General features: G+C 38.9%; 2 protein-coding genes across 14 annotated transcripts in view; one reads left to right on the top strand and one right to left on the bottom strand.

The window, feature by feature from the left end:
• Nucleotides 1-10,274, bottom strand: part of SESN1 (sestrin 1) — a 111,126-nt gene extending 100,852 nt beyond the window's left edge. For both annotated transcript variants that reach the window (XM_032408111.1, XM_032408112.1), the window contains exon 1: nucleotides 9,443-10,274. In XM_032408111.1, the coding sequence (XP_032264002.1) occupies nucleotides 9,443-9,721 (279 nt within the window). In that variant the 5' untranslated portion in view covers nucleotides 9,722-10,274. The remainder of the gene's footprint in view (nucleotides 1-9,442) is intronic.
• An 869-nt stretch (nucleotides 10,275-11,143) lies between these two features.
• The window catches only part of CEP57L1 (centrosomal protein 57 like 1), an 80,176-nt gene continuing 71,508 nt past the window's right edge, over nucleotides 11,144-19,811 (top strand). For 7 of the 12 annotated variants that reach the window (XM_032408105.1, XM_032408107.1, XM_032408106.1 and 4 more), the window contains exon 1: nucleotides 11,144-11,234. The gene's annotated coding sequence lies outside the window, so the exon portion shown is untranslated. The other 5 variants (XM_032408100.1, XM_032408101.1, XM_032408108.1 and 2 more) reach the window with 3 other exon arrangements.

Here is a 19,811-nt window from a genome sequence, read left to right as displayed (position 1 = left end):
ATTTGCTTCCTAGAGGTGTTTTTTCCTCTAGGGTGCTATCCTCTGGGCCAGGGAACCTGGAAGGTAGGTGCAAACTTTCCCAGCTGCTCAGGAACTTGGGTACCCTAAAAAGCATATCGTGTCAGGGGCTCAATTTCCCATCTCTTTTCTATCACACTGTGGGGGCAGAACAGAATATTAATAGTTAACATTCACTGAGTGCTTACTGGATTCCAGTAAGCACCGCACATGTTACCTCATCTAATCCTTTCAACTCTGTGAGGGAACTGAGGTTTAAGGAGGTTATGTAATTTCCCCAAGGTCACAGAGTTTGGCAGAGCAAGACTTAGAGCCAGGTCTGACTAACTCCAAAGCCCGTGATCTTGACAACTATACTCTAATCCTGTTCAAATACTGAAGCAAAGGCCTTGGCCGTGGACCTCCCCATGTACACTTGACCACCTGGATGACACATGCAGCTGCCCGTCTGCAACTCTTTCCTGCTGGTGCCATCCTGACATAGCAGAATGGTGTTAGACTCCAAGGAGGGGATGGATGCTACAAATCTGCCATCACCACTATGGCAAACCTCTGGGCATGCCAAACACCTACCTTGGGGCAGTGGCTGGTTAGAAGAACCCTCTGCTAAAGTTGGACATCAGCACTAATCAGCTTATATATAAAAATTCAATGTACAGAAGGTAATTAGGAGTGTTAATATATGTGGATACAGAGTGTGGGATGTACGAAAAATCCTGAAGTAATGCCAGTTTGGAGTTTGACTCATTAACTAAACCACCTCAGATCAAGCTTATCATCATCATCAACATCATTGCCAATACTTATTGAGCACTTACTATGTACTTCTACATGTTTTACACGTTCATTTAATTCTCAAAACTACTCTGAGTTTGGTATTATTGTTACCCTCATTTTACAGATAAGTAGTCTCAAAGAGTTTATTCATAAATAAATTTGTAAGTTACAAAATATTGAAGGTTACAAAATGCTTTACCAATATGATCTTTTTAATAATCAAATCACAAGGTAGACAATTATGTAAATTCACAGATGAGGAAATTGAGACTACAGAGGTTAATTTATTCATGAGCATATATGGCTGGTAAAGAAAATCCAGTAAGATCTTTATTTTTTTACAGTAAGATCTTTAAATCACTCTGAAGTAATATCTCTAGTCAATGTGAGACTGTACACTTCGAATAGTTAGAAAGCAAAATAAATCAAGAAATGTTTTTTAAGCAGAATCATTATAAAATTAAGTGAAACGGACTTTTCCTTGCCATGTCAAAAGATAGATAAGCATAGTGTTCGGCATATAGAAGGTACACAACAAATACCTAATAAATGATATGAGAAGAAATAATTCACTAGGTTCAATGGTAAAATCTAGAATGTCTCAAAAAAAATTCAATTATTTCTTAGAACCTCTGTCATCAACAAAACTGAATCAATACAGGTTATATTTTATAATTTAAGTCTGCCAATGCCTACATTACTTGTTAGATGAAAAAGTAGACACACCTTAATTTGGTGAGGTGTTATCACTATACAACTTTGAGAGACATTGTTTTGCGAGAAAACCTGTCTCCCTATCATTTAAATCACTTTTTACTTTTGAAAGGCTTCTCTTAAATATGTCCTTCAGTACCATTGAACATATCACCCTACCACTATTTTGCAAGGCTTGGCCTTTATCACATGATTGGAAGAATATCTTGCTGTGTTTAGGCTATGAATAGCATTTGAAAAATTACTCAGTTATAATTATAGACAGCTAACACCTGCCAACTTGCTAGAAAATGAAATCACGTAAAATTTTATGATGAGTGTGCAATGCTTGTCAAATGCTTAAGTATCAAAACAGTAAATGCTTACTTTTAGGGGGGTAAACTAAGATTCTAACTAGACTTTACTGAATATTACACATAGAATTGACACATTATCTTAGCTAATTTTTAGAAAGTATATTAGCTTGTCAATTTAAACAATTTTAAAGTTAAAACACTAAATGAATACTATTTATACTATTAAATGAATACTTTTCATTTAATGAATATGTATATATGAAAGTTGATTTGGATCACTCATAAATTCACATCATAAATTTTGTTTCCCTTTAGCATGGTTTAAGTTGTTTTAAGGTAATTTTATAATACAAATAATAATTTATAAATCTATGAAGCGGTTTCCCTTTTTATATTAAAAATGGGGTAAGAATATAAAACTAAAAATATCTTTCTAAGGTAACGACATATTTCATTGCAATCTAATGAAATTTTCCTATTTTGTTATATAAAAGAGATTAGAACATGAGAAGACATAATTCTTGTGTTGCCAAATTTCACGAGTTTTTTTCTTATAAATTGAAAAATGTCAAAAACTGTGACAGTCTACTAGTAACACACAGACTTTTAACAATAACATTGCCAACTGGAAAGATCCAATAAATGGTCCTGTTATCCTACAAAACTCCCTAAGTATTTCCAGTGAAAAAGCATTTTTTAAAAAACAAACATCTTTTATTTTTTTTAAAGATTTTATTTATTTATTTGAGAGAGAGAGCGAGCACGCGAGAGGGGTAACGGGCAAAGGGAGAAGCAGACTCCCTGCTGAGCAGGGAGCCCAATGCAGGACTCCATCCAGGGACACTGGGATCATGAGCTGAGCCGAAGGCAGATGCTTAACCGACTGAGCCCCCCCAGGTGCCCCCCAAAACAAACATCTTTTAAAAGATTTTTTAAAATACACAAACATTATAAATGTATCTTTATCAGCACTAGTTTAATGTGGTGTAGTAACCAAAAGGGAAAAAAAGCAAAGCCTGGCATGTTTCCATAGTATGCCTATTTAGCTGAGGTTTTCATATTTCAATTTCCAGTCTGCCCAATGCTGCCAAACAATACCATCATCAAATATTCTGAGGAACTCTCAGATGCCCCTGAGTACACTGTGCCTGCATAATTTAAGTACTAGGTAATTTTATCAAGGTCATCAAAGGTCTCACTTAATGTAATAAACGTGGTCTAGAAAAGTTGGGTCAAAATAAGTCTTATTTTCCATTGACTTCTATTAAAAAAACAAGTATTTTACCATATGGTATGGCAAAAATAGACTGATTTGAGAAATTGTGACGAAGAGATTAAAACTGGTGGCAAACCTTGCTTGGTGCTAATGTACTTCCAGCAGTACTTTCATCCTTCTGTGCATTTTAGGCACTGCCCCCCTCCCCCAGCATCTCCCTTGTCCTTCCACAAGTTCTAAAAATTTCCCCACTTCTACGGTTCCCCCAGTCCATGTTAATTTGCTTCCACATAAACACTGCCTGTTTCCAAATATGAAAATTCTATGTGATTAAGACATGATACCAAATAGGACCCTTTTGTATGAAAGTTTTAAGTGATTGATAACCCTTTATTATATGCAAGATTGCATGTCTACTTTCTGTCAGGTCAGCTTCAGCAAATCCTCAAATTGGCTGTTTGAGTTATTATTTTCTATTCAAATGGTTAAAAGATATCCTGGAAATTTCTAGTGGTCACCAAAAGGAAAATGAATATAACTCTAAAAGAAAACAGCACACCCACGCCTATTTTCTAGTTCTTTTACTCCATGAATGATCTGTAGAGCACTTTAAGGGCACAGAGTGTTAAAGATGAGAAAATCTAATTAAGCTAAACTATTATTTCACAGGGTCCTTCATGATGTCGTGAGCAAACCATGACCTTAAATTGAAATCTAATAAGCAAGTGTTTAACATCCCATTTTTCTGCCAAACACTACATCCCATTTATAAATTTATAAATTAAACAACATGCTAAAAAAAAACATTTTTAAATGAATCATTCTGTTTTTTTTTTTTTCCATGCTAGAGACCATCTGGGGCACTGTAACAGGAATTAAATATCTGAAATCTGAAAACTTAAAAAAAAAAAAGTATCCTTGTTAGTTTCAGTCTTTCTGAAGTCAGAACAAAGGAAGAGGACGGATGTATTTATATATTATAAAGAGGACACTGAGGGTAGATAGTACAGATATGATTCATCCTGTAAGCAAGCCAGTGGGTTAAAAAAAAAAAAAAAAAAGATAAGCTCTTACTTTGTCTGCAAACCATTTAGAAAAAAAAAGTAGTTAAAAGCTGCCTTCAGTTTCTTCACATTCTCCACCCAAAGAAATACAGACAACCTGAGGGTAAATAGCATTCCCCACTGAGATCAAAAGCTACTGAAGAAAGTGGTCAAAGGTAGGAATGAGAGGAGGCACTGAATAGAGAAGTAAGCTAGGAGGCTTTCTGAAGGAAAGGGACTGAGTTCTCAGTATATTAATAAAATAAGAAAGGCCAGAACATAGTGGATATGGAAGAAAGAAACTTAAGTGTAAATACTGAAAGAAGACTCTCATATTTGTTGTGGCCAAGAGTAGCAGTGAATTTTCGAGATGTACCACCTTAAACTTTTGGCTTAGACTAGACATAGTAGTAAAAAAGAAATCAAAACAAAACAATCAGTTTAAAAGGCCAAATCTGCTTCTAGAATGTTCCTAATCTCATGTTACATTTTATATAATTATAAATTATGTTTCTAATCTAACAGAATCTAAATTATAACTAGACCAAAGCAATATTTTATCTAGTGAGATATTAGATCAGTTCTAATAGCAGCCTCTGACTAAACCTGACTACCTTGCATCCCCCTTCTTCCTCACCAACAGAAATTTTTTTGTTCAAGTGATGGGGGTGTCCTGGCTGTTAGGGGCTGAATGCAGATTAGTCCAAACCAAAACCAGAAACGCCCAATTTCCTTGCCAATGACTAGCATAGAAAAGGGCATGTGATCCAACCCTAGTCAATAAAAACTGACAGGAAATCTGCTGGGAGGCTGAGAAAAGCTTTTCTTCCCTGATAGACACAAGTGAAGAAACTCTTCTCATCTGTAGATGGGTCATGACTGCAGGTGGAGCTTGGAACTGCTGAGGCAACCTTGCCACCATGAGTAGAGACAGTACTAGCTATGCTGAGGAAAGGAAAGCAGAGAGATAGAAGGCAAACAGGTAATGTAGTTTGATAATGAATCAATCAATTAAGCTTGAAATTGCCCAACCTCAAGATTTATTATACTAAGCAATAAATTTCTTATTGTTAAACCTACAAACTATATATTACCCAAATTGGATATCAAATGGATACTCTAACTGCAACCCTTAACAACTGAAATATGCATCATACCCAACAGCTAAAGTTTCATTTCTCCTTGGGGGGTAACAATGCTTCACTAAATGAAAGCCTCCTCCACCCCACTTAACAAGATATATACTTTGTTACTTGTTCTAAACTTTCTAAAACCAAATTACTTTCAGATAGTGTTAATTGCTGGCATGCTTATAAGAAAATTTAACAGTTTTCCTTTTTCACAGTACAGAAATGAAAATGATCAAATGACCACTCTTAGAAAAGTACTTGGCTATTTTGAACACTCCTCATAATCTTTTGATGAGTATTTACACACTCACATTCCTCCCTTAATTATGTGAATCATAAACACTACAGTTCACCAGTAGACTATACTAATGTATCTGGCCAGTGTTAATACACCTGTTCCTTTGTTTAGAGAATCAAACATATCGAAAAGGTATTATGGGGTTAAGAACAACAACAACAACAAACCCAGCATAAATAAAGCCTACTATGAGAATAGAAGACCTTCCTCAAAAGCAGGGAACAAGTTTTATTGATCTTCCAGTCCAGTGCCTGGCACAGAACAGTTCTCAAAAATGTGTTCAACAGATTTAAGTATGTTGATGTGAAATCAATAAATTGAGAACAGGAATACAGAGAATGCTCTCTCCCAATGTGCCAATTTTTTACAGGTTTAGCCATTTTGAGTTGAATCCATCCTACCCCTACCCCACCAACTCTCTTCCTGACTATGGTCGTCTGAGCTGATTTACAGCAATTAAGAGCAAGAACAGCTGCAGGAATTGCAAATTCAGTTCAGCTTCTGCTGCTTTACCAATGAATAACAGAAAGCATTATGGAGCACTACATTTTATAATTTGGTTTCTCATGTGAGGCTGGAGCGGTATATGGAAGCCAGATGACATTGGACATTACGTGACATCTTAAGAAGTTTAAATTCTATCCTCAAGGATTTTAGGCAGGAGAGTAACATGATCAGATTTCATTTTAGATAAATGACTCTGAAGTTATGTGGAGGATGGATATCAAGGTGGAGGATGGGTTAAGTCTGGAGAAGTGACAGATAACAATGGCAGAACTACAACCATAGTAGCAGGGGCAGAAATCCCTTCAGGAGCTTTTTCTAATCAGATGTATCATAGGCAACTTAATCTCCACATGTCTAAAATAGAACTCACCACTCCTCCCAAACTGATCCTTTACCACTATTCTGTCTCAGGAAATGGCTGAACTATTCACCAAGTACTTCAAGCCAGACCCAGAGAGCATCCTTGATTTTACTTTCCTCATCTCCTATATATCCAATTCAATACTATATCCTGTGGTTTCTAACTCTTAGCAATCTCCCAAACCCATAGATTGTTCCCCACTTTTCCCCACTATATCCTACTCCACCATAATTTTTGCTTTGGACTAGTGGAATAACCTCCTAACTGATGTTGCACATCCACTCCTGACCCCTGAAATTCATTCTCTGCATTGCTCCCAAAGTAATCCTTCAAATACACCATGGATCATGTCCCCATCTTGCTCAAAACCCCTCAGTGGATTCCAATTGTTACTAGGATAAAGTCTACCACTCTTAACTTGGCCTACAAGATCCTCTGTTATCCAACTCCTGCCTAAAGACAGTAAGAATTCCTAATATTACTGAGCATTTCTTATGTGCTATTGCACTGTGCTATGTTTTGCAAGCATTTTTCATTTTATTCTCATTGTGAGCATCGTCTTCATTTTGCAGATGAGGAAACTGAGTCAAGGAGAAATTATGCAACTTATTCAACATTGCAGAGCTAATAAAGTATTGGAGCCAGATCTGACAGAGAATGTGCTTAAGTTTTCACCCTTCCTTCAAAAATATGCTCCAACCACATTGTGTTACTTTCCGTTCCTAGAACTCATCTGCTCTCTCTTACCATGAGCTCTTTACACAACTGTTCCCTATGTGTGGAATGTCCCCCTCACAAATTTCATTTTTGTCTGGATTACAGCTATTCATTTGTCAAATCTCTGCTTAAATGTCATCTCTTCAGGGAAGTCTTCCCTCACTATCTAAAATTACATTATTTGTTTACTTCTTTATGGTCTCTCTCTAGTAAAATGTCAAAATTGTTCACCACTGGTTCTTAGAATAGCATTCGCCAGGGGTTCAATAAACATTTGTTGTCTGAAGACATGCATGAATGATGTGGGGATGGAAACTCCCTAATCTGGTGACTTTATTCAGGCTGATAAGAAATAAAAAGAAGCCAAATACGAATTTGTTCATCCACTGGATATTTAGTAGCTTCCAGGTCCCAGCCAATACTCTTGAGAACTTAACGGCCCTTCCAAGGGGACAGACATAAACATGTGATGATAGCACAATATAAGTACAGTGCCTGTTATAATAGTAGCAGGAATTAAGTGCAATAGATGCAGAGATGCAAAAGGAGTATAAATCTATGGAAAACCTTCACAGTGGAGGAGACTCTTGAACTTTTTTTCAGGATGAATGAATCCTGAAATATATATCACATAGCCCATGTCTTTCACTTATGAAAAAGGAGAGGAGCATTCATTTTATACGGGGGCACTTTACATCTCCTTTAATTCTCACAACAGCTCTATGTTATTATTCCCATTTCAGAGATGTGGAAATCCAAACTCAGATCAAGTAACTTAACTTGTCCAAGGTTATGCAGTACATTAATAAAGGAGGAGAATTTGAGCCCAGGTCTGTCTGACTCCAGTACCCATTTACTTACCAATATATCACAGTCCTTTGACCCTGCATTCCCCAGAGCCTAATTATTTCTGTTTTCAATATAATTCTTAACTAAATTGGTTATCTGCTTTCCCATTTGAATATAAATAAACAGCAAAATTGAAGATTCAGGAAGAGAACAAAGTATACTGACAGTAAGGGGAGGAACAGAAAAACTATTAAAAATTGAACACAAAAATTCAAAAAACATGGATCATGTAGTCCTATACACTCCACCTCAGTTAAACAATAGTACTTGATGTGCCTAATGATGATCCCTTTATGGGAAAAAAATGGTTGTTCTAGACACTACAGTCTAAGAAATAGAGAAATAACTTTCAAGACTTAAAAGGGTAAACTTCAGGTATCCAGAAAATTAATTCCTCTCTGATAACTCTGGATAAATGAATTGTAACAATTGTTCCCGAACTGTTTGTGAGAAAAAATATCCCAAGATCTTGAACAGAGTCTTCATTTTATGGACATGATTATTTTTCTGTTGCTTTAAACTAACCAAAATAGAAAAACTATTAATCTTAGCTTATATATATATACCCAAGTAAACTATAAGTTTTAAGAACTTCCCATAAATGACTTCAAACACATGGATTGAGTAATTTAGACTGACCAGCATATTGTCACTGACCATTCTTAGGATCTAAAAACAACCTTTCTCTAAACAAACAAGCCCAAACAAAACCCTTCTAATAAATCTTCCAATAAAACAGGAGAAATTGATTATGTACAGAACAGGAGGAAAACTAACATTTTTAATCTGTTGCACTGAAAACTTAAATAGGTATGTATGTGAAAAAGAAAAATCAAACAACTGAGGCAAACACAGAGAAAACTAATGAATAATTTACCATGAGCATTTCTAGCATTCACTCAACCTGGGTTCAACTTTTCAATCTGAAGATGTTAGCTCCTTTATAACACAGGTTTTTATTATTTTATGTAATTCATTTTTTTTTAAAAAAAGAAAGGTTGTCTTTAGAGAACAGACCCTGATTTTTTGTTTTGCTTTTAAGAACATGAGAAAACTTTCACCAATTATCCTGAACAAGTGAAGAAACATTTAATATCCTTTATCATTTGAGAGGCTTAAATGAGAAACTTTCCACACAGAATATTGTTTGTAACAATGTGAAAAGTATACTGACTATACTTCCTAACAACATGTAAAAATAAATATACGAAAAAGCAAGTCTTTACTTGCAATTAACTGTAACTTTCTCATACTTTTCTGGGAGGAATGCAGTTTCTGCTAAAACTCTCCAGAAAGACAATTCTTGTTTACTTGTATTTGAAAACTGCTTTTACTTTAGTTCCTCTTGTACAGTTTTGGCCCCAGATTCAATGTCTTACAAGCCACTCTAAATTTAAGATGTAAAAGGAATTCGTAATGGGTTCACATAACCACCGAGCAGCAAATATAAAGTGAATAACTGCAAGTAAAACTGCACTGTACTAGATGGACAGTTGTAAATACAATGTCTTCTTACCTGGACGCTCTTCAAAATAAATTCACTTTTCTCTCTTACATCTTTAAAGGGACATCTCTTAGAAAGCATAAGCAGATGAGCAAGAAGTTTATTCAACCCATCCAAAGAAACAGCATTTGAAAGCCCGTCTGATAGACGAAGAGGTGTCTCTTTCACCGAACGAAGATACTCGGTTTTTCTCAAAATGGTTTGCTTAATGTTTTCCAGTGCTGTCTCTCTAGTAGTTGAATCTCTACTGCACAGTCCATCCCATCTCACTTCATTCTCTCCTTCAGCCATGACAACTGGAGATGTTTTTGCCGTCTTCAGTTACCCTTCAGCATGTCCCCAAAAGCACTTTGTATTTTTAAAACGAGAAATGTAAGAATAAAATGGGAGAAATCGAATCGTCATGAAAACACAAATGTCTGGGAGACATCTGGAACCAGAAGTGTCTTTTATATTAATGGCTTTCAACCGACCTGCAAGACAGAACTCACCCTCTCCTACATGAAGGGCCAGTCTTCTTGTCAGAGATTTTTAAAAAAGTTGGAAAGTTGGCACCCTACAGCGCTGGCTTTGCTGGACAGGCAGTCTCGGGGAAGTGTTCTTCGTCTCGCGGGGTCAGCGGATATCCTCACGTTGTGGAGCTGTCAAATCCGTGCTCTGCCCAAAAAGGCTGGTAACAGTTGAATGCGCTCCAGCCATTCGGGGTTTTTGGTCTGGGCAGCCACCGGTTCTCAGGAGCATTCCCACCCCGCCCCTCCTCCGGCACCAGTCTCCGCCCTCTGCAGCTCCTCCCTACCCCTCAGCGGCCAGCCGGGAGCTGGTGGGGAAATCTCGCCAAACCCTTGCTCACTGGCTGCCGCGGCTGGAGACCCGGTCGCTCCTTGGTGGCGGCAGCTTCTGGCAGCCGCTCTCTCAGCTGCAGCGCTGGAGGAAAGTGTCTCTGGCCCCGAAAATTCTGGATCCCCGAACAGACGCCACTTCTTTTCCTATACCTGCGTCCTCGCCCACCGCCCATTAAACCTGAAGAGCACAGAGCTGGGCCGCAATCCCCGAAAACCAGGCTGGGCCGCGGAGCCGGTGGAGAAGCCAGGCCGGAGGCGCAAAGCCCGCCCCTTCGCCCAGCCCCATCTGTGGGACTCGGCCCAGAGGGCGGGAGCAGGGAGGGGAGATGGGGTCCTCACCCCAGCCCCTCCCCTTTCTCCGCCCGGTATTAACCAGGAGCCGCCCCTGCCCCAGCGCCCTCTTCCCCGCCCTAGCAGATGCGACCCGCGGAGGCAAAGCCATTGGAAAAAGCCCCGCCCTCCGGCCGGCTACCTCCAGACCCCAAGTCCGCGAGCGGCCGCCAACTGCTGCCGGCTGCTACGCATGCGTGATGGCGAGCAAGGCGCATGCGCCTAAGGGGCATTTTTGCGTCGGGGGCGTTTTTCGTCCCCTGGCGTTTGGATTATCCAGGCTGGAGAAGGGGAAAGAAAAGTAAGGAGTGAAGTATACTGAAACTATAACAGACAAGACAAGCACGGCAAAGAAAGAGGGCGTAAACACACACCTGGAAGAAATTGAATCGAAATTTAAGATTAGCCTGAAAATAGTGACAGTCTCTTTATTACGCCAAATCCGAGATTTAAGAGGGCAGGGCGGTCTCGCATTGACTTCTGGGAAATGTGGTTTTTTTTTTTTTTGGATGTGCCGACGCGTTCTGTCGGCGATAGAAACTACAGTCCCCAGGAGCCACTGCGACGTTGCCTGTAGCGGCCTTCGAGCCAACGGTTAGCGCGGGCGGACGGAGGTTGATAGCGTCGACTTGGTGAGCACTGTAGCTTTGGCTGCCAATTTTTCTTTGACAGGATTTTTTCCTTCTTCCATTTCCTCAGGGATTTTGGAGACCAAGCTATCTAAAGCTGTCCTCCTTAGTCCAGGGATAGTGTCCAGTAATTTGCCTGGGAAGGAGTAGTCCGAATGCCCCAGGCCGAGGGCGCCTTAAGGCGCGAGGAGTGATTGCGATCCCAAGGGTCTTAGGGAGCAGCAAAAGGCCGGGCTGGAGGGATGCTGTGGAAACCGGTGCATTTTGCTGCGGCCTCTGCTTCCGCCCTTTCAGGTGGACTCGCGCGCGAGGAATTGGGTATCTCTGTGCAATTGCACTTTTGTTTGGCATTGTATAGGGGTGTTCTGTGTTTTATGCGCTCAAATGAAATCCCACGCAGGGCTTTGAAAGCGAGTTGTCAAATCCATTTTGTATGAGACTAAGGGGAAAAGAATCCCCAGTATTCCTAGCTATGAATGTTTGCAGGCTTTAAGGATATTATATGAAAAAAGACCTATAAAAATCTCCAAAATTAGTATATTTGGAAGATTCATCTGTTTAAAAATTACTATTTGTTTTTAAAAAGTCATTCCTCTTGAGAAAAGTCAAGGTGTTAAAGGCAGTCAGTGGACTGAAAACCAAATTAGATTTTAATTCTTCACATTGTGGAATAGATGTGTTTCTAAAAATTGAGCCATGGGGCGCTTGGGTGGCTCAGTCAGAAGAGCATGCAACTCTTGATCTCTGGGTGGTGAGTTCCAGCCCCCATGTTGGGTGTAGAGATTACTTAAATAAAAACTTTTAAAAATAAAATGAAAAAATAAAAAAGATAAAAATTTAGACTTGTGAGGTACTGAGTATACAACAGTGAAAAAGACACATTCCTTATCTAGTTATAGAATCTAATGGTTAAACACACAGTTACAGTACAATATGATATCTGGCTATCTGGGATGGCTGGAAAGAAGATCAGTAGCTTAATGCTGGAAAGTCGGGGAAATCTTCATCCCAGGGAAAGAGAGCTAAAAGAACAGCATATGGTGAGGCTCAGAAGTGCTGCAAATAAGCCAAATCACCTATATTTTGGGAGGGATAACTTTTTGTGTATTGATGTACTTTGAAGCTGTGAAGAGACAAGTACCGTGAATTTTCCAGATAGTTTCTGAAAGTGACCTGTCCTTGAACAGATTTATAGTTTTGGTGAATTGGTCTAATTTGGAAAGCCTTGCTACATTCTCTGCTACTGGTTTAAATCAGAATTTTTTAAAAATGTGAACTTCTTATGAGTATGATTTCAAAAACTAAAAAAGACATTCCTTTTTTGTCCTTTTTTGGGCTCATCCTCTTTTGTCCATTGCACAAAGAGTAGGGTAGTTTCTTAAATCTGGGTCCCCTTTTTACTGCATAGTTGAATATAATCCCTTCCATACCCATGGTTTCGCTACCACCTATGACTTTTAAATGTATACCTCCACCCACCTTTACCTTTCCAGCTTTCATATATCCATTTCCTTGGTATTTCTTTTTTGATATCTCAAAAGCACCTCAAGTTCAACATGCCTAAAACCAAATGCATGGTTATCTCTAATGAGTCTGATTCTTAACCAGTGTTTCCTATTTCAGTTAACAATCCTACCATCCACTTCTGAAAATTTGAAAACTATGCATTATTGATTTATTCCTGTCCTTCATACCTCTATAACCAATTATTACCAAGTCCTATCAATTTCATCTCCCAAATATCCTCCAAATCCATCCTTCTCCCACCATCTACACAAGCGCAGTCTTTTCCAAATTGCCATAATCTGTTGCCAAGACCACTGCAATAGCGATTATTCATTCTGGCCTTTCTCCATTAGTTCTCCACACTGGAGCCATAATGATCTTTTTGAAATGCAGTTCTGACTAGATTTTTCTCTTAAAATCATTCATTGCTGTCTCACTATTCTTAAGGCAAAACTTCTTTGTTAAGCATAATATCATTTTGTCTCTTTCCACCTCTCCATCGTCACTTTAATATACCTACCACTCTCCACCTATCTGCTTCAGCCATACAGATCTTTCTTCAGTCACTGGTTCTCATATTCCCTTCATCCATTTATAGACTCAACAAATATCTGTTGAGTAGCTACTTTGTAATGGGACAATCACATATGTCATTGAGCACAATATACATTGACACTTGAACAACATGGGTTTGAACTACAGAGGTCCACTTACATGTGCATTTTTTTTGATAAATATAGTGTAAATCTATTTTCCTTATGGCTTTCATAATAACATTTTATTTTCTCTAGCTTACTTTATTGTAAGAATACAGTATATAGTACGAATACAGAATATGTGTTAATGTGTTAATCATTTATGTTATCCATAAGGCTTCTGGTCAACAGTAGGCTTTTAGTAGTTAAGTTTGGGGGGAGGCATCAGAAGTTATATGGATTAAAATTTGTGGGATTTTTTTACTTCCTGGTGGGGAGTTGGCACTCCTAACCCCCACGTTGTTCAAAGGTCAACTGTACAAAAGTCCCTACTGTCATAGAGCTTGCATCTATTAAGGGGAGATCGACAATAAATATGTAATATATGTGGTAAATGAAGGCAAATGTGGTGGAGAAAAATAAGAGCCAACCAGGAAGGGGACTAAGAAGTGCCAGATTGTGGGGGGCAAGGTTCACTTTTAAATAAGGTGGTCAGAGAAGGGGACATTTGAGGGGATCTGAAGTAGGAGGAGGAATAAGTTGTACAGGTACTTGGAGGAAGAACATTCCTGTGAAGAGAACAGCGAGAACAAAGGCCTGTGGGCAGGAGCAAAGAAATAGCAATGTGGCTGGAGCGCAGCGAGTGCAGGGGAGGAAAATAACATGAGATCACAGAGAAAGGAGGTCACATAGGTGATTGAAAGGACTTTGACTTTTTAATTAAAATAGGAAACCATTGGAGGGCTTGGAGCAGATCAGTTGCATGATCTGACTTTTTAAAATGATTACTTCTTTGAAATTGTGTTGAGCATAGACCAGGGCGAAGCAAGTGTAGAAGCAGAGACACTAGTTAGGAAGCTAAAGTAATGTGTAAGACTGATGAATCACAGACCTGTACCTCTGAAACAAATAATACATTATATGTTACAAAAAAAAAAAAAAAAAAGATAGTAGGAAGGGAAAAATGAAGGGGGGGAAATCGGAGGGGGAGACGAACCACGAGAGACTACGGACTCTGAGAAACAAACTGAGGGTTTTAGAGGGGAGGGGGGTGGAGGGATGGATTAGCCCGGTGATGGGTATTAAGGAGGGCACGTACTGCATGGAGCACTGGGTGTTATATACAAACAATGAATCATGGAACACTACATCAAAAACTAATGATGTAATGTATGGTGACTAACATACCCTTATTAATAAAATAAAATTAAAAATAAAAAAAAATTAAAAAAATAGAGTAATACTCCAGGTGAGAGGTGATAGTGGTAGCTTGGACCAAAGTGCTAACAGTGGAGGCAATGGGAAGAGGCCCACAGTCTGGATCTATTATGATAGTTTAGCCAACAAGTTTTACTGATAGATTAGATATGAGATGTGAGAGTATAGGAGTCAAAGATGACTCCAAAGTTTTCAGGCCGAACAATAAGAAGTAAGGAATTACCATTTAATGTTGTGGGAAAGTCTCCAGGTTTGTGTACGGAGCTAGGGAGGTGGAAGTCAAGAGTTTTGTTTGGCCATGTAAAGTTTGAGATGTCTCTAGGATATTCAAGTAGAAGTGTGGAGTTGGCAAGTTGGGTAAAAGAGTATAGAGATGAGATGAAAGACCTGGCTGTAGATAGAATAATTGGATTTCATAGTAGTGTTTTAATAGCAGTTAAAGCCTGAGAATTGTTGGTGTCACAAAAAGAGGTGCTCCATAGAGTTTGGGTCGATCTGGAGTCATCTGCAAAGGGGACTATGCAGGAGCAGCCAGTGAACACAGAGGAAAACCCACAGAGTGTGGTGTCCTAAAAGCCAAGTGAAAGTGGTTAAAGAGGAAGGAGTACTAAGTATGTGAAGCGCTGCTCTAGATTAAGTGAGGTAAGGATAACTGACCACTGTATTTAGTAGAATGGAGGTCATTGAAGATCTTGAGAACAGTTTTGGTGGAGTAAAGAGTATAAAAGTCAGATGGTCATTTTATTTAAGAGAGAATGGGAGAAGAACTGGAGACAGTGAGTATAGATGCAGTACCTTTGTACTGTTTTCTTTGTCCAGACTTTTTTAGCCTGTCTTTGACTTCCCTTCCTATAGATCTTAGCTCAAATACTGCTTTCTCAGTTTCCCTGATCTGATTAAATGTCCCTATTATAAATATACTCTTATTTTAACGCATGTCTCTATCTTGCTAATAAGTTAAAAATGTAGTTTTATAATGGTCTGTGATAATTTTGTGAAAGTGTGCCTGCTTCTTTTTAAAAATTTATTTATTATTTGAGAGAGATAGTGTGTGTGCAGGGGGGCAGGGAAGGGGCAGAGGGAGGGAGAGAGAATCCTAAGCAGACTCCACACCCAGCGTGGAGCATGTCAGGCTTGATCTCATGACCCTGAGATCATGACGTGCACCAAAATCAGGAGTCGGATGCTTAACTGACTGAGCCACCCAGGTGCCCCAGTGTGTGTTTGCTTCTAAAGCTTAAGCACAGAAGAGCAGCAACTGTGCTGGTTTTTGCTCATCATCTGCAGCTCTGAGTACAGGGGTTGGCATCTAGTATGAACTTTGTACATATTTGATGGATGAATGGAAGAAAAATATAATGTCACAGAATTTTCAAAGTTATTGCATATTTATCTGTTGTTAACAAAAACACAAGATAATTGGTAGCAGGTACTTTATTATAATGAAAACATTTTAGAAAATTTGTCTTTTTTTTAAGAGATTTTATTTATATATTTGAGAGAGTGCGGCATACACAAGGGGGTGAGGGGCAGACTCCCCACTGAACAGGGGAGACACAGGGGCTTAATGGAGTGAACCACCCAGGTGCCCCGAGGAGTTGCTGCTTTAAATGAAGAGTGCTTTAATCAAGGAAAAAGCTGACTGGCTGGTCTCTAAGAGGCCTTTATTATGAAATTCATTGATGAATTTACCATAAAAAAACAGCACTCCTAAGTCCTGTGGGCTTAGAAACACAGTCTTTTTTTTTTTTAGTTTAGTTTTATTCTTATTTTTTTATTATGTTATGTTAGTCACCATACAATACATCATTAGTTTTTGATGTAGTGTTCCATGATTCATTGTTTGCGTATAACACCCAGTGCTCCATGTAATACGTGCCCTCCTTAACACGCATCACTGGGCTAACCCATCCCCCCACTCACCCCCACAAAACCCTCAGTTTCTCAGAGTCCATAGTCTCTCGTGGTTCATCTCCCCCTCGGATTCCCCCCCTTCATTTTTCCCTTCCTTCTCCTAATGTCCTCCATGCTATTCCTTATGTTCCACAAATAAGTGAAACCATATGATAATTGACTTTTTCTGCTTGACTTATTTCACTTAGCATAATCTCCTCCAGTCCCATCCATGTTGATGCAAAAGTTGGGTATTCATCCTTTCTGATGGCTGAGTAATATTCCATTGTATATATGGACCATATCTTCTTTATCCATTCGTCTGTTGAAGGGCATCTTGGCTCTTTCCACAGTTTGGCTATTGTGGACATTGCTGCTATGAACATTGGGGTGCATATGGCCCTTCTTTTCACTATATCTGTATCTTTGGGGTAAATACCCAGGAGTGCAATTGCTGGGTCATAGGGTAGCTCTATTTTTAATTTTTTGAGGAACCTTCACACTGTTTTCCAAAGTGGCTGTACCAACGTGCATTCCCACCAACAGTGTAGGAGGGTTCCCCTTTCTCCACAACCTCTCCAACATTTGTTGTTTCTTGCCTTGTGAATTTTTGCTATTCTAACTGGTTTAAGGTGGTATCTCAGTGTGGTTTTGATTTGAATTTTCCTGATGGCTAATGATGATGAACATTTTTTCATGTGTCTGTTAGCCATTTGTATGTCTTCTTTTGAGAAGTGTCTGTTCATGTCTTCTGCCCGTTTTTTGACTTGATTATTTGTTTTTTGGGTGTTGAGTTTGAGAAGTTCTTTATAGATCTTGGATATCAGCACTTTGTCTGTGGTGTCATTTGCAAATATCTTCTCCCATTCCATGGGTTGCCTCTTTGTTTTGTTGACTGTTTCCTTTGCTGTGCAAAAGCTTTTTATTTTGATGAAGTCCCAAAAGTTCATTTTCACTTTTGTTTCCCTTGCCTTTGGAGACATGTCTTGAAAGAAGTTGCTGTGGCCAATGTCGAAGAGGTTACTGCCTATGTTCTCCTCTAGGATTTTGATGGATTTCTGTCTCACATTGAGGTCTTTCATCCATTTTGAGTTTATCTTTGTGTATGGTGTAAGAGAATGGTCGAGTTTCATTCTTTTGTAGATAGCTGTCCAATTTTCCCAGCACCATTTATTAAAGAGACTGTCTTTTTTCCATTGCATATTTTTTCCTGCTTTGTCGAAGATTATTTGACCACAGAGTTGAGGGTCCATATCTGGGCTCTCTATTCTGTTCCATTGGTCTATGTGCCTGTTTTTTGTGCCAGTACCATGCTGTCTTGGTGATCACAGCTTTGTAATATACCTTGAAATCAGGCAACGTGATTGCCCCCAGCTTTGTTTTTTTTTTTTTTTTCAACATTTCCTTGGCGATTCGGGGTCTTCTCTGATTCCATACAAATTTTAGGATTGTTTGTTCTAGCCCTTTGAAAAATGCCGTTGGTATTTTGATCGGGATGGCATTGAAAGTATAGATTGCTCTGGGCAGCATAGACATTTTAACAATGTTTATTCTTCCGATCCATGAGCATGGAATATTTTTCCATCTTTTTGTGTCTTCTTCAATTTCTTTCATGAGTGTTCTGCAGTTCCTAGAGTATAGATCCTTTACCTCTTTGGTTAGGTTTATCCCAAGGTATCTTATGGTTTTTGGTGCTATTGTAAATGGAATCGATTCTCTAATTTCTCTTTCTATGGTTACATTGTTAGTGTATAAGAAAGCAGCTGATTTCTGTGCATTGAGTTTGTATCCTGCCACATTACTGAATTGCTGTATGAGTTCTGGTACTTTGGGGGTGGAGTCTTTTGGGTTTTCCACATAAAGTATCGTGTATCATGTCATCTGTGAAGAGAGAGAGTTTGGCTTCTTCTTTGCCAATTTGAATACCTTTTATTTCTTTTTGTTGTCTGATTGCTGTTGCTAGGACTTCTAGTACTATGTTGAACAATAGTGGAGAGAGTGGGCATCCTTGTCGTGTTCCTGATCTTCAGGTAAAGGCTCTCAGCTTTTGCCCATTGAGAATGATATTTGCTTTGGGTTTTTCATAGGTGGATTTTATGTAATTGAGGAATGTTCCCTCTATCCCTATACTCTGAAGAGTTTTAATCAGGAAAGGATGCTGTATTTTGTCAAATGCTTTTTCTGCATCAATTGAGAGGACCGTATGGTTCTTCTCTCTCCTCTTATTAATGTGTTCTATCACATTGATGGATTTGCGAATGTTGAGCCACCCTTGCATCCCGGGGATAAATCCCACTTGGTCGTGGTGGATGATCCTTTTTAATGTACTGTTGGATCCTGTTAGCTAGGATCTTGTTGAGAATTTTGGCATCCATATTCATCAGGAATATTGGTCTGAAATTCTCCTTTTTGATGGGGTCTTTGCCTGGTTTGGGGATCAAGGTAATGCTGGCCTTAGAGAATGAGTCTGGAAGCTTAAAAACACAATCTTGCTAAGTGTGCAAGAGTTTGTGAGACGTGGAGATTGTGTGTGTGTATATGTGTATGTGAGTGACTGATGGATTTATCGGGATGCCAGTTTATTAGTATATTTTGAGATATTTGCCAAGTAGATAGCATATAGTCTCTCTGACCAAGGAGTTTTCTCTGTAAGCAAATTACATGAAAAATCATCAGATTGCTTAGGAACTTGGAATCAGAACAAAGGAAGCTAGAGACATGTTGTGGTCACTTAATAGCATTTAGCTATGAGAACCTCCACAGTAGAGCTTTAATTACCTTCATTTTTTTTCTTCTCTGAGTTGCTTTTTCTCTTTTTCCATTCCTGACTCTTCTTTTTAATAAAAACATTTGTTAAAAATGTTAAAACATTTATTTTTTTTTTAAGATTTTATTTGTCAGAGAGAGAGAGCACAAGCAGCGGGAGTGGCAGGCAGAGGGAGAAACAAGCTCCCCACTGAGCAAGGAGCCCAGTATGGAACTCAGTCCCAGGACCCTGGGATCATGACCTGAGCCGAAGGCAGACGCTCGGCCGACTGAGCCACTCAGGCGTCCCTGTTAAAACATTTATATTGTAGCCTAGTCTCTGACTCTATAAGCTAACTTTGCATATATCTGCTTTGGTCCATTATATACTGATTTATAGTTCAGCCCTCAGAGAGTAACCAAGTTTTCCTAGGCCCCACATCTCATGTGGAGGTACATTGGTCTTAAGCTTAGCAACAAGGTCTGAGCTAGAGATATATATTTGAAAACTCTAAGTCTGTTG

Source organism: Phoca vitulina, unplaced genomic scaffold (assembly GCF_004348235.1).
Source record: "Phoca vitulina isolate PV1807 unplaced genomic scaffold, GSC_HSeal_1.0 scaffold9, whole genome shotgun sequence".
Taxonomy (NCBI): domain Eukaryota; kingdom Metazoa; phylum Chordata; class Mammalia; order Carnivora; family Phocidae; genus Phoca; species Phoca vitulina.
This window is presented reverse-complemented; position numbering and strand designations above follow the sequence as displayed.